Raw genomic sequence first — 22,206 nt, forward strand, 5'->3', positions numbered from 1 at the left:
GTGTTCGGGGGAATCCCCACCGCGCGCAGAGTTTAAGAACAGGACGCTCAGAGGGCAGGAAGACCCCAGGTTCGCTTCCTAACCCACAATGCACAGAGCGCCTTTCAGGAAGTAAGGACGACGGACTCCTGGACGTATTTACCCGGGCGGCAGCGCCTCGCCTAGAATCTGATTGGAAGTGAACCACCGAAGCATTGTGGGACTTTGTCCGTCTCCCAGTACGCATGCGCTAACTGGCTTCGTCCCGCAGGTCCACGTCCGGGAGGGGACGGCGGCCAGAGAATTACGTCGGCGTAACTGGCCGATCCCCTCCGTGCGCAGGCGCAGTGGCTGGGCCAGCACCGGAAGCGCAGGGGGTTGGGGCGGCGGTGACGCGATTCTGTCCGCGTTGGAGGGGCCGGGCCGCTGCTGGAGTCGCCGCGGCTACCGCGTGACGTGGCATAGCAGAAGCCTAAAACGCCAGACCCGGAGCTGCCGCGCCAGTCGTCGAGCAGGTCCTCGCCCCGTTAGTTCTTGTCCCGGAGCTTCGCCCGACACACCGGCTAGCGAGGCGTCTCTGCCGCCCTCTTCCTCCCTCAGCTCCTCTTCCTTCGCTCAGTTTGTTGGGAGCGTGAAAGGAGGAGGCCCGGGGACGCCCCCAAAACCCCTTCTGCTCCTGCCCATCGCAAGTGCCGCTCCTGCCATGGGCCTCACCATCTCCTCCCTCTTCTCCCGCCTCTTCGGCAAGAAGCAGATGCGCATTTTGATGGGTGAGTGAGGGGCCGCGCGCGGAGGGCAGGCCCCAGTGCGGCTCCGGGAGGGAGGGCCGGGTCTCGGCGCGGGGCCTGTGTGTCCCTCCGCCCGCTGTGGTGGGGGAGGGGCGGCGGGCTCGGGGTCAGGAGGAAGTCTTCAGGGGGAAACAATGGGGGCGAAAGGTGGGCGGTCGCCCCGGATCTGTCTCAGAGGCCGGGACAGGGCCGCCCGGGCAAGGTTTCTTCCTTCTGGCTTTCTCTACTCGATCTTACTGAAAAGCCAGAGAAGATTGGGCGGAGATCTGTTGGGGGGGGGGGGGGCGGGTTGGGGTGGCGAGGAAGCGAACTCTCTCATCTCGCTGAGCCCGGAAGACACTGGCGAGGCCGATTCTGAGAGTGCGGCCAGGCTCGTCTCTCCCCCGGTGTGGGCAGCGGTCAGGACCGAGGCAGAACTACTCCAGCCTTCCTCCTCCCCCTTTCTGCCCCCGTGTACACACACTGCATACTCCCAGTGGAATGTGAGCGAGCGGTCGCCGGGAGCCCGGAGCCGCCCGGGGCAGGAAGTGAGCAGGCCCGGAGCGCAGTGGCAAAGGGAGCAAAGCACCCTCGGCTTCAGAAGAGTCCGGAGTCCTCAGTCCTCAGCGCTCCCTCTGCCAAACTTAACTTCGCGCTGGATTCCCCTGCATATTCTTTTCCTGAAAACTGTGAAGTTTATCCCGAATCACCTTTTGGCCACTCCCAAAACCTAAATATGTTTGGTTTACTCTCTGGTGAATTTCAAACGGATTTTTGTCCAGCTGGTTAAGGTTTAATGAAAAAAAAAAAAAAACTTTTAAAGCTATTTTTTGTAAGCCGATAGCAAATTTCCAGTAACAACATTATGACATTTAGTTTTAGGGTAGCCTTGTTACATAATAATTACAGTGTTTTTTTTTTTTAAGTTATTTTGGAAAATAGGCTTTTAAAAAAACTGCTTTTCAGCGCCAGTTTTTTTTTTTTTTCCCCTTTTTTTTCCTGCTGAGGGAGAAGGGGCTTGACACTTAGGTGATGTAAGCAACCCCTCCCCCCTATTACTGTGAGTAGTCTCTACATCACAGCTGAGCCCTGCGGACCTGCATAATGCAAAAAGGAGCTCCTCTAACTTTAAACGTTGAAACTTGTTTGTTCCTTAGGAGCTGGGAGAAAAAGTCGTTATTTTCTAGTTCTACTACCATTGAAAGTTTTCCAAAGGAGGATTGAGTAATTCCAGGTGTATGAAGATTAAGGGTATACACATTGAGTTCTTTTTTCTCTTAATTGTTATTTCTGGCTTTTTCACAATTCATGGAACAATTGTTAATTCATTCATAAAGATAAATCAGAATGTTTTCTCTTTAAACGTTTTTAAGATTTCATTTATAGAGACAATTTTTAAAGGAGAGCAAGCATATTAAGTTTTTAAGGTGGCTGAAAATTGACAGTCTGTAAAGGATCTGAAGTCATTGGGAGGACTTTGGACTGTGATAAATGAATTTCCAGGTTGTTCCTTAAAGAAATTAACTAGTACACAGTTGTGTCCCTGGAAATGTACTATGTTGGTCCTTTTACTTAAGATCTATTGTAAATGAATTGCTGTGTTCCATACCCTAAGTCTTTTGTGATAGCTTAAAGTTTCAGAGGGAGAAGAAAGGTAGCGTTATGCTATAAGCACTTTCCTAAATTTACTGTATTAGGGGAGCATTTCTCCCCCGTTCTCCCCAAAAAATAACAGTTGAAAGAAAATGGGAGAATATTTCATTTTGTGCATTTGTGCAAGGGATAGAAGTCATGCTTTGGAATTACTCATTTTATGTTAAATGTTTTATGCCTCCAGTTTCCTATTCTTGTTTTGCTCTTTAATTTTGGAATATTCTGGTTTCCTTCATTAAAAACACTAAAGTCACAAGGTCAAGCTTTATAGTAACTCATCAAATGGAGCATAACCGTAAAAGGTAGGGAAAGAGGTGATTTGGAAGTTTGATAAATGATTTTTTTGTCTAGCTTTATGAGTGACTGCATAATCACTCTTAAGGTCTCTTACCCCTGGGATCCCTGGGTGGCGCAGCGGTTTGGCGCCTGCCTTTGGCCCGGGGCGTGATCCTGGAGACCTGGGATCGAATCCCACGTCAGGCTCCCTGCATGGAGCCTGCTTCTCCCTCTACCTGTGTCTCTGCCTCTCTGTCTCTCTCTGTGTGACTATCATGAATAAATAAATAAAATCTTTAAAAAAAAAAAAAAAAGGTCTCTTACCCCTATTCGAGTTTAGAATTAAGAGTCAATGATTGTTTTTTTTTCATATTAATATTCTCTGGCAGGTATGTGCGCTTCCTTTTCCTTTATAAGGCTTACGTAAAATTCAGACCTTCTTGAGTCCATGACTTTTTCAGTGTTATTGAAAGATAGCAGCTCATGGGTCTGGTTTGCCAAATTACTGTGAAGTTTAAAATTTTATTCCTACACTTGTTCTCCCAGAAGTTCAAGTAATTTTAAAAAGTGTTTGAAATTATAGCTTGTAGTTAACTAAATAAAAACCAATGCAGGGATCCCTGGGTGGCGCAGCGGTTTGGCGCCTGCCTTTGGCCCAGGGCGCGATCCCGGAGACCCGGGATCGAATCCCACGTCGGGCTCCCGGTGCATGGAGCCTGCTTCTCCCTCTGCCTGTGTCTCTGCCTCTCTCTCAATCTCTCTGTGACTATCATAAATAAATAAAAAAAAATTAAAAAAAAAAAAAAAACCAATGCAATGTTTTAAATGTAATGTCACTTAAAGTATAGATTGACAGAATTGCCAAGTTTGTTTTTTGGCGAAATCACTCACGTCAATATTGTTGAGCTTTAAATTCAAAGATGACTAGTTGCCATCTTAGATTTCTCATGTAGCCCTGCATTACCTTATTTTTAGATTGATCTCCAGTGCCTTGTTCTATGATAAGATGTAATTTTCATAAATGATTCCCCAAGTTTTGTTTACATTGGAAAACAGTGTTTCTGTAGAGGGATTATTAATTCTAAGCTCTTTGAACTTGTAAACTTTTGGCTGTTGAAAGGCTGAAAAAAATGTTGCTTTCTAAAAGATTGCCAATAACAGTATAGTTCTGTATTGCCTTATATGTGACTGTGGTTTTTTGGGACCAGGGAGGTTCCTCTATTTGCCAATTTGAAAAATATTACTAATATTTTAAGTGAGACTGTGAGCTGAAGAGTGGTGTTTCATGCTTTTTCCTTAGCATATTTTGTAAATCCATTCATTGTGATTTTTAATTTTCTGTCCTCATTTCAAAAAATAACACGTCCTTTCTGTTAAATTTTAAAAATGTGGAAAAGAATAAAGTAATAATTATAATTCCACCATTTCACTATTGTTAACATTTACTGTCAGGCTTTTAAGAGGAAATTAGTGTTCTCTCCTTTTGACTTCGCTTATTAGGAGCATTTTCTCAGGTCATTAGTTGAAAACATACTTGCCAGTCTTAAAAAAAAAAAAGCCCTTCTATTATGTGATATAAGGAAACAATAGAAAGGCAAAAATCTTTAGTTTATGCCACCACTATAAGTTGATACAGCCATTTTTAGAAGTACCCTTTGGCATTATTGCAGATGGCTTTCAGACTTTGATAATTTGCTGCTAATTAACACATTGATCAAAGTGTAGATATTTCTGATCTGTTGTGTAGAAGTAAGACCTAAGCTTATAATAATTTTTCTGTACATCTGATAGCCTCACTTTCAGTTTTGATGATCAGACTTCTGAGGAATTAGATAAAATACTAAGATAGAGTGTGTCCACCAGAAAAGCTAAAGGCACGATGGCAATGTATAAATACCATTTGAGAGCTCTGGCATTGACTTAGGGCTTTTTTGTTTTTAATTTTAAAAAATTGAGATGTAATTCACATAACAAAATTTATCCCTCTAAAGTATACAGTACAGTGATTTTTATTCACAAACTTGTGTAGGAATGCCTGGGTGCCTCAGTTGATTAAGTGTCTGCCTTCAGTCAGGTCATGATCCCAGGGCCCTGGGATCCAGCCCCACTTTGGGCTCTGTTCACTCTTTCCCTCTGCCTGCCACTCCCTTTGCTTATGAGCTGTCAAATGAATAAATAAAAATTTTTTAAAAGATTTTATTTATTTATTCATGAGAGAGACAGAGAGAGAGAGAGAGAGGCAGAGACACAGGCAGAAGGAGAAGCAGGCTCCATGCACGGAGCCCAATGTGGGACCTGATCCTGGGACTCCGGGATCATGCTCTTAGCCGAAGGCAGGCGTTTAACCGCTGAGCCACCCAAGTGTCCCTAAAATCTTTAAAAAACAATGACAACTTGTGTCACCATTGCCACTGTCTTTTTTTTTTTTTTTTTAAGAGAGTGTGAGAGTGTGCTCCTGCGTGTGGGGAGGAGCAGAGAGAGAGGGGAGAGAGAATCTTAAGCAGGCTCCATGTCCAGCACAGAGCCCACTTGGGGGGGAGGGGCGTGTATCTCACCACTCTGAGATCATTACCTAATAAGCTGAAGTCAAGAGTTGGACCCTAAACTGAGTGAGCCACCCAGGTGCCCCACCATCATCACTGTCTTAATTCTATAACATTTTCATCAGCCCGGAAAGAAACTCTATTCCCATTAGTGGTTACTGTTGCCCTTCTTGCCCAGTTCTTTTACAACCACACACCTACTTTTAGTTTCTATGCGTTTGTCTACTCAGGATAGTTCACGTATCATACAGTGTGTTCTTTAGTGCCTAGCTTCTTTCACTTCGCATAATGTTTTAAACGTTCATATTATATCATATGTCAGTACTTCATTCCTTTTTATGCCTAAAGAGTAATTCCATTTTATGGATATACCATACTTTGTTTATCCATTCATCATTTGATAGAAATCTGATTGTTTCCCTCTTTGGCTGTTATGAGTAATGCTATTGTGAAGATTTGAAAAAAAAAGTTTTTGTATGGGCATATTTTAATTGTCTTGGGTAAATAAATACCTAGGAGTAGAATTGTTGTGTTCTGTGTTAACTATATCTAACATTTAAAGAACTGACAAAACTGTTTTCTAAAGCAGGGACACCCATTTCGCATTCCCATCAGCGATACTTGAGGGATCTAATTTTTCCATAAAACCTGGAGTTTTGCATACCTCTTCTACTCCTCTGATTCTGGGGACATTTTTGAACCTCTGATGTTGTGTTTGAAAAATGGAGGGTAGTTGTGAGATTTATATTACAAAAATGTAAAGAACCACCTAGTGTGGTACTCAGAATTATTTTTAAATAAGCAAATTATTTTTAAATAATTGTGAAGTTGTATTTTAAGCTTCCTTGTAGAAAATCGAAAGATAAAGGAAAACATAAAAAGAAAAATTAACTGTGTGAAATTTCATCCATCTGAAAATACACTTTTTTCATTCCAGTCTCCTTTCTGCATTTTCCTTTTCCAACTTAAGGTCATGGAATCTAGTGTCTTTCAATTTAAATATAAATATTTCTTGCTGCCACAGTTTAGTAGATATACTTTTTAATGATTGGCAAAGAGTTTTGGGTAATTTTGCTGCGTTAATATTTTGGTCAAAGTGCAGGTCTAGTTAAGGAGAACAAGTAATTCTAGTATATCTTTGAATACAGTGACTTGTTTATGGAGTGGAAGGGAGGGAGGGCATTACTGGAATGTACAGATTAGAGTCTTATCTTGGCTGGTTGAGAATTGGTTATAGTTTCATTTTGTGGAGAAATCTCATTGCCAAATATTGCAACATTAAGGAAATACATACTTAAGAAATGACTGAAGTAGGACAAAATTGTTAGGCCAAAATGGTTTTGGGTAAAGAACTATATAAGTTTTAAGTGATGGTATAAATTAATCTGTGCATCTTTAATCTCACAGTAGAAATTCCTTTTTTAAAAAAAACTTGTGGTTTGCATTTATATAGCACTATTATATTTTTGTGCAGCTCAAGGATGTCTTCATGATTTTAGAGTCTTGTATGTGGCTGTGAGCCATTTAACTGTTGTCTTACAATTTTTATTTTAAAGATAACTTGTTTAAAAAGCCTTATGGTTGCATTATTTGGTCAACAATTCCCCCATTTAGGGAGGTGGGCGGGGGTGGGGGTGACTGGGTGATGGGCACTGAGGGGGGCACTTGATGGGATGAGCACTGGGTGTTATTCTATATGTTGGCAAATTAAACACCAATAAAAAATAAATAAAAAAATAAAAACAATTCTCCCATTTCATTAAAAATAAGTATATAGAATATATTCAAGGCTCTTAAGCAGTTATCTTCCTGATAGATACATCAGGAAATATAACCAGGCCGACAAATTAATTAAGGAAATCTGCTATTTGAGAATTTTTTTAAATGAAAGTAACACGTTTATTGTGTGAAGACAATTCTAACTGTAGAAGAATATTAGTTATGCATATAAGCAGGTGTTAACAATTTCATTAAAAATTGGGTTACCTCTGTGCTTTTGTATAACTTAAAATAGTTATATTAATAATAATTTGTCTTGGGTTTTTTCCATTCTTTGTCAGTATTCTTGTATTGAAATTGTTTTAGTGATGGTATGAGGTTTACTTGGACTTGCAGTGAGGACTAGCATGTGCCATAGTTCTCACAACCTAAATCATGTTTTTTCTAACCAATATCTTAGTTTCATTTCTGACTTGGGCTTAATCATATTTTGATTTAGTTGCTTTTTTTTTTTTTTTTTTTTTTTTGAGAGCTCGAGCAAGCAAAGGAGGAACAAAGAAAGGGAATCTTTTTTTAAACATTTATTGGGGGGATCCCTGGGTGGCTCAGTGGTTTCGTGCCAAACTTTGGCCCAGGGCGCGATCCTGGAGTCCCAGGATCGAGTCCCGCGTCGGGCTCCCTGCATGGAGCCTGCTTCTCCCTCTGCCTGTGTCTCTGCCTCTCTCTCTCTCTCTGTGTGTCTATCATAAATAAATAAAAATAAATCTTTAAAAAAAATAAACATTTATTGGAGAGAGAGAGACAGCCCACACACACAAGCAGGGGGAGGAGCTGGGGGGAGAGGGAATCTTTTTTTTTTTTTTATTTTTAAAGATTTTATTTATTTGACAGAGAACACAGGCAGGGGGAGCAGCAGACAGAGGGAGAGGGATAAAGCAGGCTCTGCTCCAACTAAAGAACCTGATGTGGGGCTGGAGCCCAGGACTCCGGGATCATGACCTGAGCCAAAGGCAAACACCCAACTGACTGAGGTACCCAGGCATCCAGGGAGAGAGAATCTTAAGGAATCCATGCTGTGAGCGCAGAGCTGGGTGCAGGGGTCCGTCTCACAGTCCTGACATCACGACCTGAGCTGAAACCAAGAAGTTGGCTGCTTAACCAACTGCACCACTCAGTCATCCCAGAGAGGGAAAATCTTAAGCAGGTTCCACGTTCAAAGCAGAGACAACTTAGAGCTCAGTCCCACGACCATGAGATCATGACTTGAGCCAATATCAAGAGTTGGTCGCTTGACTGAGCCACCCAGGAGCCTCTTAATTTAGTTACTTAAGGGTGAATATTTCTTTATTTTAAAGTTTGATCAACTTCAACTAAGAAGGACTTATTTTCTCGAGTGACCGCTTTTTCTTTTTTCAAAAAAAAATTTATTTAAATTCAATTAATTACTAAATAGTGTATTATTAGTTTCAGAGGTAGAATTCAGTGATTCATCAGTATTGTAACACCAGTGCTTGGTATATCACATTCAGCTTTTCCAAATGGTGAAACGATCATATTGTTCTCCTTGTTGTAGGTTACTTTTGTTTCTTTGTGTATAGTTTAGAATTCGATTTTTTTTTTATACTGTCCCATCCATACTCCATAAACAAACACCTCCTGATGTAAGTTGGCTTTTCGTGTACCCATTAGTGAGGGCTTAGTTGTTCACTCTATTAGGTGTCATAGTATTTGGAAAGAATAAACCTGAATATCTCAGAATGAAGGAGTAGGGAACACAGTTTGATTAGAGGACACAGGATATGAAGACCCAATGTTAAATTGCTTGAGTGTACAGAGAGTTCTTAAAGCTACCTTTTGTAGGGTACAGAACAGAAAAGGTGGTTATATGGGTAGATGTGTAGATGGCTGAAATTGCCTATAGCTTTTTATTTTTTTTTTTTTTTTTAGTTTTTTTATTTCTATTTTTTTTAAGGTTTTATTTATTTATTCATGAGAGACACAGAGAGAGAGAGAGAGAGGCAGAGACACAGGCAGAGGGAGAAGCAGGCTCCATGCAGGGAGCCCAATGTGGGACTTGATCATGAGAGTCCAGGATCACACCCTGAGCCAAAGGCAGGTGCTAAACCGCTGAGCTACCCAGGGATCCCTGCCTATAGCTTTTAATTCTGTTTTGGACTGATGAAAGTTAAACTCACTTGCACAGTAACATAAATTAGATAAGTAGGGTGATTTCTGTGTGTGTTTTTTAAACTTAATAGTGTTCGTTTCATGTGCCATGTCATGCTCGATTTAAATATTTGGAAAGCATCCTTGCCTAAATCAATACTCAGTTGAATTCATTTCAGAATCTCTTGATAGCGTAAATCTAGGCCAAATGTGATGTCCTTGGAACAACGATAACAGTCATTGCAGTTATTAGATATTGACCTTCCATTTAGAATGGTTTGGCAGACTAGAATATGCAGGTTTTGAGAGAATTGTACTTGAAATATACATTTAATTTGCTCATCACTATCACTGAAATAAAGAAGTATACCCTCTTGCTTGAGGATGGATTTTTTTTTCCCTTCAGAGATAAACACATTTTTGGGTGCCTGAATGGCTTAGTTAAGTGTCTGCCTTTATCTCAGGTCATGACCCCAGGGTTCTGGGATGGAGCCCCACATCAGGTTCCCTGCTGGGGGTGGGGGGAGTGTGGGGGGTGTCTGCTTGTCCCTTTCCCGCTCCCCTCTGCTCATGTTCCAACAGTGGGAGTCTTTTCTGCCCTCTACCCTTCCCTGATGCACGTGCTCGCTCACAAATAAATTAATAAAATCTTTAAAAACAAAACAACACAACAAAAAACAAGCAAATTCTTCCCTACTTGTATTCTCCCTCAAAGGAATAGTTTTAAGAATTTAGACATTAGTTACATTTGGGATTAATGAGATAGGGCCATTTTTTACAATCCAAATTAACCAATCTTTTGTTCTTGTTTTTGTGTATCTGATGTAGGAATGGATTTAGGTAGGGGTAAAATTGGCCTCTTTTTCCTTTACTATCATTTAAGGATACTAGTGCATAGTTACCATATTTTTTAAGATAATTTTTATTCATTTGTTTTTATGTGTTCTCTGATTCAACTTGTAACTTGGGTTTTTAAAAATGATAATAGTTTGTAGAATTAATAAGGACTTGAATTGGAGGGCAGCCCCGGTGGCGCAGCGGTTTAGCGCCGCCTGCAGCCCAGGGCGTGATCCTGGAGACCTTGGATCGAGTCCCACGTTGGGCTCCCTGCATGGAGCCTGCTTCTCTCTCTGCCTGTGTCTCTGCCCCCCCCCCCCCCCCCCCCCGCTCTCTCTCTCTCTTTCTGTTTCTATGAATAAATAAAATAAAATAAAAATTTTTTAAAAAAGGACTTGAATTGGAAAGGATCTTAGGTTAAATGATTCCATCTTGTTTTACAGCTGATTTCTCTGGTCTCAGTTTTCTAGAGTGATTTGTTTAAAGACCCTTAACTAATTTGTGGCAAAGCAAATCTAGAGACTAGAGCCTGAGTCAGTCAGATACTCTTCTTTTCACTGCTACATGTCTCTTTAGGTCTAGAAAGAAAAATAGAAAAGCTTTCTGCAGCAGGTGTTGCCCTTAGGATAGAAAGGAAGTAATTTCATTTCTAACTCATTTGTGCCTTGACCAGTTAACTTTTGCTTTCAAACTATAAAGTTGTGAAATTAATTCTTAGTGTGCATTTTTGGCCTAGATTTAAAATCTATAATGTCTTTTTCTAGTTGGATTGGATGCTGCTGGCAAGACGACCATTCTGTATAAACTGAAGTTAGGGGAGATAGTCACCACCATTCCTACCATTGGTAAGAAAGTTTACAGATGACTAATTTATGTCATAATGATATATTGTAAAATGAAATAGAGTATGGTTTAATTTTGAAAAATTTTAAAGGTTTTACTATTTTAGAGCAGCTTTATGTTCACAAAAAAATGAAAGGAAGGCACAGAGATTTCCCATAAACTCCCTGCCCCCAAGTATATATATAGCTTCCCCCTTTATCAGTGTCACTCACTTGAGTGGTACGTTTGTATTGCTGATGAACCTCATTGACATAATCATCCAAAGTCCATAGTTTACCTTGGAGTTCATTGGTGTTGTACATTCTAGGTACAGGGTTTGGACAGGTATGCTATGACATATATCTATCATTATAACTGGCTTAGGTTTATTCAATTTGTTGATTACGGAGTATATTTTCTTAATGACGTTTTGCACAATTGTCTTTTTTTTCTTTGTAGGTTTTAATGTGGAAACAGTAGAATATAAGAACATTTGTTTCACAGTATGGGATGTTGGTGGTCAAGATAAAATTAGGCCTCTCTGGAGGCATTACTTCCAAAATACCCAGGTAAGGAATGCTGTATAGTTTGTATAACTTTTCTTTATGTGTTTTATGCTTTAAAGTTTCTTTTGATATCTACGTTTAACTGGGTGTTGGTGTTTACTGTATGAGTTGGCATTCTTCTTATCACTACTTCTGTATTCCTCAATGAACTCTCAGTCATGCATTTGAAGGCTAAATTACCCAGGGTGGAAAAGTTACATAGCCATCATAACAATATTTTGGAAGATTAGGAGGGGGTGATTCTCAAGGTTGAATTAGGTGTCTCTTCCGTAGTACTGTTGGTTTCATTCTTAGTCTGGAAAGTAAGTTCTTTGTTACTGTCATTGTAATTTCTAATGAATAAACAGCAATTAATAATCCTTCATTTAGCATCAAGTGTTTACCTTACTAAAATACATTAAGGAAAAAAGATATTGGGGTGCTTGGGTGGTGTAGTCGGTTATGCATCTGACTCTTGGTTTTGGCTTGGGTCACGATTTTGAGGTCATGAGATAGAGCCCTGAGTTGGGCTTTACACTTAGCTCGGAGTCTGCTTGAGATTCCTTTATCCTTCTCCCTCCGCCCCTCACACGCACGCACGCGCTCTCTCTCTCTCTCTTTTTAAAGATTTTATTTATTCATGAGAGGCAGAGACACAGGCAGGCAGAGAAGCAGGCTCCATGCAGGGAGCTGGATGGTGGGACTTGATTCCGGAATTCCAGGATCATGCCCCCAGCCAAAGGCAGACACCCAACCACTGAGCCACACAGGTGTCCCTCTCTCTTTCTAAAATATAAAATAAGGGATCCCCGGGTGGCGCAGTGGTTTGGCGCCTGCCTTTGGCCCAGGGCACGATCCTGGAGACCTGGGATCGAATCCCACGTCGGGCTCCCGGTGCATGGAGCCTGCTTCTCTCCTCTGCCTGTGTCTCTGCCTCATTCTCTCTCTCTCTCTGTGACTATCACAAAAAAAAAAAAAAAAAAAAAAAATTTAAAATATAAAATAAATCTTGGGATGCCCGGTGGCTTAGCGGTTGAATGTTTGGGCTTTGGGCTCCCTGCGAGGAGCCTGCCTCTCCTGTGTCTCTGCCTCTCTCTCTCTCATGAATAAATAAATAAAATCTTTAAAAAAAAAAAAAAGGTTTTTTCAACAGGAGCACTGTTGACATTTCGGGCTGAGTAACTCTTTATTGTTGGACAAGGGGAGATTCTCTGCATTGTAGGATGTTTAGCAGCATCTCTGGCCTCTACCCACTAGTAGCAAACCCCACCCAACACCCAGTTGCGGTAACCAAAAATATCTCCACATATTGCAAAATATTCTCTGGGGACAAAATTCTGCCTTCTTGAGAACCACTGCTCTAGTCTAATTCTTAAATAGGAGCAAGCTGAAGCTTGGAATGACTTACTAGGACTGGAGAGGCAGTTCTTATTCTATATTTTATATTTCTCTTTAACCTTGTTCCAACTCAGTTGTGTTTTCTGCCATAGGAGAGGTTTCTCATCAGTTTTTGTTTACTATTGGAGTTAATAAATACATTTTTTTAGGCAGTATGTGATATTACAAGTACTTCCTATGTTTGAGGTTTGCAGATGTAATTCATGTTCTTCAACTCTTAAAACAGAGCATGCAAGTGAGGTATGTTGCCACCAGGTGGCAGTGAATATACCCTAGGTGAGTTGGTAGAACTACCAGGTTTAAGTAGTGTGTGTGTCCTGTTAAATAAGTGGTATGCTTTTTTTAATTTAAAAGTTAGAATATTTCTGTTCATTAACTGTGATTAGAAAAGCTATTTTGATATAAATCACATAGTTTAGAAAACCTTATTATGGAAATTGTCAAATGAGCACAAAAGTAGAGAGAATAACAAAGTTCTACATACCTGTTACCCAACTTCAATTATTTGGATATGGCCAATATTGTTTGTTTGATGTTCCTCTCTTACCTTTTGAATTATTTTAAAGTAAGTCATAGTCATTTCTTTTAGGGAACGCGTTTTTAAAGTAAAATAAGGGATGAAGTGAAATTTTGCTCATCCTTAATTTGTGATTTTTGACTAAGAGTAACTAACCCTAGTCTTTTTTTTTTTTTTTTTTTTTTTGAGAGTGAGAGAAAAGAAAGTATGCACATGTGTGTGGCAGGGAAGGGCAGAGGGAGAGGGAGACAGAAAATCTTAATCCCCAGCATGGGGCTCGGTCTCACAACCCTGAGATCATGATCTGAGCCAAAATAAAAATAAGGGTTTGACATTTAACTGACTGAGCCACGCAAGTGCCCCGTTTACTTTTGAGTTCTTAATTGAGATTAGATCCATTCCTGGCCTCTTTAGATCACTGGATCACCTTATAATTAAAAGTCCAAGTACTTCTTCCTAGAGAACTCATGTCTACAGGAGAAAGTTTTATGCTATCTGATATAATCTCAGTTTAGGTCTTAACACCAGCTTTTCTAGCATTCCTGATCAGTTCTTTTAGCTATAAAATTTAAAAGAAATGAATAATGTTTAACCATGCTTCTAATTTCTATTTACAAGCCAGGACACAGTGATTATTGTAGTAAATTCCTCATCCCTCATTAGATAATCCCAATTACTTTGCTGTCCTAAATAATTAAGCAAATACTTGGACTTTTAAGTAGACTTTTCTTATTGTAGCCAAACTTAATCTTTAGAATCTTATGTTTTCTACACTCTTATTTCTAGGTGGTCCCAGGAAGTGAACAACTTTGAATTTATTACTGAAATACTTCTTTCTCAATAGTATTATTTTGGAACAAGGAGCATTATCTACATTTTAAAACAGAATAAAAATGGACTATTAGTCCAGATAAAATTAGATCCCTTTTGGAGGCATTGCCTCTTGTAGAGGGATAGATTTTAAAAAAGAATAGCTTTTGCAGTAGGAAAGGAGGAGACAACATTTACTAAATGCCTGTGATAATTCAAGTGCAATGCTAGATTCTTTCATACGTGTATGGTTACATTTAACAGGCTTGTACAGTTGGCTGGCATGGTTTTATTTTTATAGAAGAGGAGGCATATTCTAAGATGAGGTTATTTCTGTAATAAGTCTTTAGATTTGAATTTGGATATCTTTCCCGTATGCCATACTGGCTTTTATAGCACCAAAAGTATTTTCAAAGGTTAGGAGGTTTATTTTTTTTTAAGGTTAGGAGGTTTAAAATGATGGTTTCCAGCAAAGTCAAAGGAAATGGGTTTGAAATTTACTAGACTAAAGGAAATTGTTATTTAATGACCATAGCCTAAAATAAATATTAGGTCCCCTGGCAAGCTCAGTACTATAATGGTGCTATTAAGGGGTAAATACAAAATGATGTAGCTCTTTGACCGAAGATGATTTTATGCTCTTGGTAGATTTAATCTAGTTATTTATATAAATAAGTGAGCACAAGACAGTTTGAGTTTGTGATAAGTGATGAATGATCAAAAATACTTCAGTGGTCATGGTTGTGGGGACAGTAATACTTAAATTAATCACTTTAGTATTAATATATTAATAGAAATAGATTTGAACAAACCTATCAAGGTAATCTGCCCTCCCTATTTCTAGTTGAAAATATTATACTTTCCATTTGGAGGTTTTTAGAAGTCTTAACTGCTTTCGTTAGTTCGTTTGTTTTCTACTGTAGAATTCTAATGTTTGTGAATAACTATAAGAATTTCTTTTTGTGAAGAATTTCATATTTGGGGGCACCTTTTTGGCTCAGTCTGTAGAGCATGTGACTCTTGATCTCAGGGTTGTGAATGAAAGCCCCACGTTGGGTCTAGAGCTTACTTAAAAAATAAAAATAAAAGAATTTATTCAATCAACTCAACAACTTTGTGGAACAGGACTGACTTCCACATGAAGCCTACAAAAACTGTGTACCCCTCTCCCAGAACTTTGTGTATGCCTTTTACTGAATATGCCAATTTAATCAGTGAATTCGTGCATCTTTGGTTGATTCTTTTTCCTTTTGTTCCCACTTACTGACCATTTTGCTACTTACACTTACCTGCACTTAGCATGTAAGTGAAGAGGAATAAAATTTAATTCATAGAGTAAGTTGAGAAAAATGATCAGTTGTTTAGGAGTAAGATTTTTCTTTTAAGATTTTATTTATTTAGAGAGAGCACATGCATGTGAATGGAAGGAGGGACAGTGGGAGAGGAAGAGAAAGAATCTCTAGCAGACTGTTGTCTGTGGAGCCCCATGTGGGGCTTGACCCCATAACCCTGAAATCTTAACTGAGCCGAAATTCAGGGTTGGATGCTTAACCAACTGAGCCAGCCAGGCATCTCTACTTTTTTTTTTTTTTTTTCCTAATGTAAGTTAAAATCACAAATAGTGCTCAAATCTATTTTTAGTACTTAGGACCCTATTTATTTAGTTTTTTTTTTTTCTTTTAATAAGGAGACATTGTCTTCCTAACATTTAACTCAGTATGGTTCTTCTGCCTGTACTTATGTTTTATATTTAGTGTCTCCTTTAAGATTAACTGTTGCAATTTATTTAAACAATTTTTCCCCAGGGTCTTATTTTTGTGGTAGATAGTAATGATCGTGAAAGAATTCAGGAGGGAGCTGAAGAACTGCAGAAAATGGTAAGAATATTTTTGAAATTTATCATTTCTAAGATGTGTTTTTCAGGGTGACATGGTGGTATTAGTGATTGGTACATCTTGCTGTGATTAGATTACACCAAATCAATTGTTTCACAGCTAGAAAGAACCTTGAGGAACTGTCATCACAGGTTCTTAAGAATGCATGTAAAACACACAGAAGAGTAGCTACCTCCTTATGTTGGAAGGAAGGCTGACCTTGTTTTTAGCATGCTCCAGGGGTGATATGTCTCTGATTGAGGATGTCTCCACTTATTTAATAGATAAGAAATCTATAGTTTTAGAACTTTTGTGATCTAGGAATCTTGATTCAGATTCCTTGTTCCCAAGATCATTGGGTTCAGTTTCCTCCATTTTGTACCTACAAAATACACACTTTGAGATATATCATAATAGTAGCTATGGTAAAAAATTCCACCTGAAGGTAGTACCATTTTGGTTGATGGTATTTTGGCTTTACCATGTATCAGATTATTTCCACATACAGTTGACCCTTGAGCAACATGGGGGTTTAGGAGTGCCGACTCATGGCCCACCTACCATGTGTGTACAGTTGAAAATCCACATAAAACTGTTGAGTCCTCAAAAACTTCTGCTTTTTCTGGCTACAATTGGGTGGTGGGAATATTGCCTCCTGAGGTCAAACCTTCCTGTCCTAGGTGGCAGTTCTTCGTGCCAGTTGTAATTGACTACAACCCAAATAGCAAGCAGTCATCAAGCCCTCCAACTCTGGAGTGGGAGGCAGGGAAGGTGGGCCAGCACAGGTCGCTGGTGCCCAGGTGGTACATCCCGCGGACCTCTTGACCCTGCCACTCAGACTGAGAGCACAGACAAAACAGTAACTCTTGGAATATAAATCAGTGGTTGATTACAAATGAAAAAACTCCAGAACAAATCATGCAAAATAAGTGAATTGAAGCTAAAATTGAAGACCTGGAAAATGAAGTTGGAAGAGTTGAAAATTGCTTTTGAAATGAAGGTTTCATTAGAGAGGATGCAACTTTCAACTGCACTTCAAAAAAACTAGAGTAAATTAACCCCAAGTGTGATCATGGATAACATGAAACATGTTATTAAAGCTAAATTAATAATGAAATCACACCAGGAGTCTTGGGATTTGAAGGAAAAACTGCTTGATGATGGAAAGATGAGATTACAAATAAGACAAACTTTAGAATGTAAGGTTTTAGAAATACAGACTGAAAAGAGCAAACAGATGATTTGGACAATTCAGGCAAGATAAAGACCATACCACAAAACCTAAGTGGAGACTCCGTTTACTACAGTTACTCAGTATGTGTTCCAGAACCTCATTTTAGGGAGTAAAGCTAAATGGGCAGAGGATTTTGCCTTTAAGGAAACTGTTCTATGGCTTGACAAGAATCTCACCATGATCTAATAAGAATTCTATTTTGTCACTTTTTGTTTTGGTCTTTAATATGTCATTTAAATAGCAAATAACAAGTAAAATTCTTTTTAGCGTTTTTTTTTTTTATAGTTTTAGTATTGTAATACTACAATGTGGTTTAACACCGTAACGTTATTTAAAATCTGATAAGTAAAGTGACTAGCATACTCTAAGAGAATCTGAAAATCTTAGTTTTGGAAGGGTTTCAAAAAGACACCTAATTGAGCTTTCCACTGAATATGGACATTTTTTCTACAACATTCCTGGCAGTCCCAACTCTCATTTGGAATACTTGTGTGCATTTGTCAGTCAACTAAAATACTAGAAAAATTAGAAGAGGATATCCACATTTTGAATTTTTTTTTCAACCATCAGTTGTATTTTATTGAAATAACTTTCATTTTAGATTTATCTCTTGCACAAAAAATGCTTTAATGAATAGGGTTATTCTTGCCCTTCCCAATAACACTTGATTAACACATATTTTGAATGTTATATGAATTATATACTGTATTCTTACAATAAACTGGAGAAAAAATGTTAGTTAAGGAAGAGAAAATGCATTTACAGTAATGTACAGCAAAAAAGTTCATGTATAAGTTGACCCACACACTTCAAACTCAGTGTTATTCAAGGGCCAACTGTATTTAATTGTGAAAATTTGAGGAACCTTGCTAGAGGTACTGTCATGCTTTCAAACTTGGATAGCCATAAAATGTTTACTGAAATGAAATCTTAATTCTCATTCATAGCCTCTAAAACTATATTGCAGTTTGTAAAACCGTTGTGCCAGTATATGTGTAACTAAGTCATTGGTAGTTTGATGAGCTAAATAGCACCCCCTCTACTCTTTTCGTAAACAGCTTTATCGAGGTATAATTCACAGAACCATAAAGTTCACTCATTTAAAATATGTAAGTCATTGGTTTTTAGTATACAGAATTGTGCAGACATTACCACGATATCATTTTAGAACATTTTCATTGACCCAAAAAGAAATTCTCTAGAACAATTGGTATTTATTCCCCATTCTTTCCCCACTCTGCCCCATACCCCCAGCCCTTACGACTGCTAATTTACTTTATATACATATGCCTATTCTAGGCATTCATGTAAATAGAATCCTACAATAGGTGGTCTTTTTAAACTTTTTGATACGTTTCACTTAGTATAAGTTTTCAGCATTTATCCATGTTGTATCATGTGTCAGTTCTCATTCCTATTAGCTTCTACTCTTGTATTTACTTTTTTTACTTTTTATATTATTGCTTATTATTTACCCTTGTAATATTTATTATTATACTCTTGTATTTTTTCACGATACTGCCCAATCCTTGTATTGTCCTACTCTTGTCTAGTCCAACTGGCTGGAAAGAAAAGTTCAAAAAGAATCCTCTAAATACTTTTACTACTGAGTACCATAAGATTCTGCCATAAATACTTTATTTCCACATGTGTTTCTTGTCTTTTTGCCAATCCTGAGTTTTAATGAATGATCATGAAAGCTGAAATGAGTGGTTTACCTTAATGGAGTATAGGATGATTGATTTGAAAAATAGTTTTGCTTTCCTTGAAAGGCATATAGTTATTTGCTTGGGATTTAAAAATTGAAGGATGTGAGATTTAAGTGTGTCTGAAGTTTAGTGAAATTAGGTTGATGTTTAATAATGCATTGAATGTTGACTAAGTGGTATATACAGGAAGACAATGTTTTACCTAGTTAGTCACATTTATTGAGTTCCAGTTTGTTAGTTAACATCTTAGCTTTTATTTCCAGCTTCAGGAAGATGAGTTGAGAGATGCAGTGTTGCTGCTTTTTGCGAACAAACAGGATTTGCCAAATGCTATGGCCATCAGTGAAATGACAGATAAATTAGGTCTTCAGTCTCTTCGTAACAGAACAGTAAGTATTTGGAGGTTCATATTAACCTTGATTATTAGAATTACTGCAGTTGTTTAAGCAGGTATTCACTTGAAGTACATATTAAGTAATAGTCCCTTTTGAACAGATAAAGAGCACATCATTTTAAAAGAAATACAGTAATATACTCTTATAGACATGAACCCTTTCAGGCTTTTATAAATGTGTGTTCAAGTTTTCAAACTATGTTAATATCATCTACTTTTTAAAAATTTAAAAACATTTTTTTAAAGAGAGAGAGGTAGAGGGAGATCAAGAATCCCAGGCAGGCTCCATGGCCAGCACAGAGCCTGCCACCAGGCTTGATATCATGACCTGAGCCAAAAATCAAGAGTCAGACGCTTAACTGACTGATCCACCCAGGCACCTCTCCTTTTTTTAACTTTTAATATTTATGTTTTAAGGATCCAAATGTTTAGATACCTTTATTTTTGTTAACTTTATCCTTAAAATATTTCGTATCGGTAGATATACTTTATGAGAATTGTATTATCTAAAGATTATTGATATCGTTAACTTTAATTTTATATCTTTTAAATAGCTGTGCAGCAAGTATTTTGTAATTCAGTTTTCTTATTAAAACTGTAGTATTTTTGCAGCTGTATTTTAGATAATACAGTTTTATATTGTTTACTTTTTAACATTAAAAGCTTTTGAACTATAGTTATGACATTAAACAAGTTTTCAACTTAAAATTAAAGGAAATACTATACTTACTCTCCATTAACTTGTTTTAGATCAGTGATTTAAATACTGGCAAAACACAATATACTGGTTTACATATAAAGATGATATCACAAACTATAGTGTGACTTGTATTTTACAATAGTTTTTCACTAAGTTGTCAACAAAAACAGATACTGTGCTGTGGCAATAACTGTATATAGGCTGTTAGAGATGTCCCAGGCTGATTTAAACAAAATAAAATGTAAATGATACCAGTTTTCAGTGCTGTGAAGATAAGAATTTGTACCTTTTCCCAATGCTCGAGGATACTGAGTTGTTTGGTATTCAAATAATTGGCAGCAGAGTTTACTTGTATTGACTTTGTACAATATTAAAACAAAGTCTTTATTATATGGCGGAATGAAACTGGTCAGTGAAGAAAAGTAATAAAAATAAACTGTCTCTTAAAGGTGATTAAATTGCTTTCTAGATCTTTTTCTTTCTTTCTTTTTTTTTTTTCTAGATCTTTTTCTTGTTCTTTGTTAACATTTCATGGCATGACATTCATTACCATTTTATCAAGAGTGAAACTTTTTGGAATGCATGAGATCAGAGTGCAGTTATCTGGAAAGCTTGCTCCTAATAGCAGCTCCTACTCATTTCAAAATTTTGCCTCCTGTACTCTGAACTTAGGAAAAGAGGGTTAAAAGGACCTGGTGGTACTTAATTAGTTACTAATCTTCCTATCAATGTTCTTTTCAGATTAAGGAGTAGCTTGTTGATTAAATCTAATGAGTTGGGTAGGAGTAGCTTTAAATGTGACCGGAGTTTTGTGAGAAATGTGTATGAGAACATTTTCAATCAATACAGTTGTTGTTGAGATCATTAAATACAAAAGTAATTATTTGTGAGATGTTAACTTTATTTACTCCTTTATTCCTATAGTTTTAATATTAATTTTTTGTTTCTTTACATTTATGGTAACTGCTGACTAAATATTACTGTCGGGCAGTTGGAAATATTTAATTTTCTGATAAAGAAATTTTAAAGACTGGTTATATATAGTCTTCTGTTAATCAAGTATTTTCTTGTTCTTTCTTTACAGTGGTATGTTCAAGCCACTTGTGCTACACAAGGAACTGGTCTGTATGAGGGACTTGACTGGCTGTCAAATGAGCTTTCAAAACGTTAAATGAAACTGGATATCTAACCAAGGACACATTTGATAGAATTGGTCTAGGCTTGTTACAACAAAATTAGTTTGCATCTTGGTTATTAAACAGTATCTGGGACTGGTTTGGGCAGAATATTACAGCGTTTAAACTTATTTTGTTGCCAATTGTTTACCAAGTATAATATTGCTATTTAGCAATATGCTTGGTTTTAAAGAAATTCTCCTTAACTTGGGAAAAAAGTGTCCTCTTTTAATTTTACTTCCCTTAAGCCTAAATGCCTGGACATAGCTATTGTGACACCTTTAAATCCGTTTTGAATGTTTTTTGAGCCCACAAGAAATGATGTTTTAAAGTTATTCCCTTGCTACTTTACTGATACCTTTATCATTCCTGGGACAGTCTGCTGATTTAAAAAATGTAGCATTCCATTTGTATTTATTTTTCTCCCTTGCCAAAAAGATTTTCTAATACTGCTTGTACCAGCCAGGGAAATGCTCCAAAACACTATTCAGATCTCTTGCACTGAGGAACTTCTATTTTTTCTCCCCTTAATGAATCCTGGCTTTCATCAGCCAAGCTTACCTTAGTGTGGTTTGGATTTGATAGCTCATTAGTTCTGTGCTGGTTGCAAAGAGTTCATATTGAGATGATTTTTAATACCCAGCAGATTGTCTTCCTTTATATTGTATCTTTTTTATGTTGCATGTTGCTTTTTGGTATCAGCCTGACTCTTTGCCCAGTATATGATAGTTCTGCTGATGTTTTATTGTTTATTGGTGAACATATCTTCATTAAGAGTTTTTGGAAAACTCATCAAACTCAATAAGTTTTCTTCATAACCCATTTGGAATTATTCCTAATAAAATGATAAAAATGTATAATTGTATGTGTGCTTTTTGAGTCTTGGAGATGTTTGTTTGATATGGGTTTTCTTATTTAGCAAAGCTATTTTGCATACATTACAGTTTGTGAACAATAATGTACAGGTCTCAGTGAGTTTAATTTTTTTAATTAAAATTTTTTTTTACTAATTGTTTAAATTGGAAAGAAGGTATGAGTTGCTATCATGTGTATAACAGAGTGGGGAGCAATTTCAAAATTTTAGTTTC

At 37.7% G+C, this 22,206-nt stretch overlaps 1 protein-coding gene and 1 pseudogene across 1 annotated transcript; both read left to right on the forward strand.

Moving 5' to 3' along the window:
- The first annotated feature begins 357 nt into the window (after positions 1-357).
- ARF4 (ADP ribosylation factor 4) lies at positions 358-21,978 on the forward strand. Its single transcript, XM_038566102.1, has 6 exons — positions 358-749; positions 10,705-10,785; positions 11,222-11,331; positions 15,838-15,909; positions 19,113-19,238; positions 21,028-21,978. The coding sequence occupies exons 1-6, from the start codon at positions 683-685 to the stop codon at positions 21,112-21,114; spliced, it is 543 nt and encodes a 180-aa protein (XP_038422030.1). The 5' UTR covers positions 358-682; the 3' UTR covers positions 21,115-21,978.
- On the forward strand, positions 15,962-19,106 carry LOC102151290 (annotated as a pseudogene).
- Positions 21,979-22,206: the final 228 nt, after the last annotated feature.

Source organism: Canis lupus, chromosome 20 (assembly GCF_011100685.1).
Source record: "Canis lupus familiaris isolate Mischka breed German Shepherd chromosome 20, alternate assembly UU_Cfam_GSD_1.0, whole genome shotgun sequence".
NCBI lineage: Eukaryota > Metazoa > Chordata > Mammalia > Carnivora > Canidae > Canis > Canis lupus.

Coding starts and splice junctions, on each gene's coding strand:
- ARF4 (XM_038566102.1), top strand. CDS start 683: ATGGGCCTCACCATCTCCTCCCTCTTCTCCCGCCTCTTCGGCAAGAAG. Junction 15,910..19,112: donor CTGAAGAACTGCAGAAAATG/GTAAGAATATTT, acceptor TTTTATTTCCAG/CTTCAGGAAGATGAGTTGAG. Junction 19,239..21,027: donor AGTCTCTTCGTAACAGAACA/GTAAGTATTTGG, acceptor CTTTCTTTACAG/TGGTATGTTCAAGCCACTTG.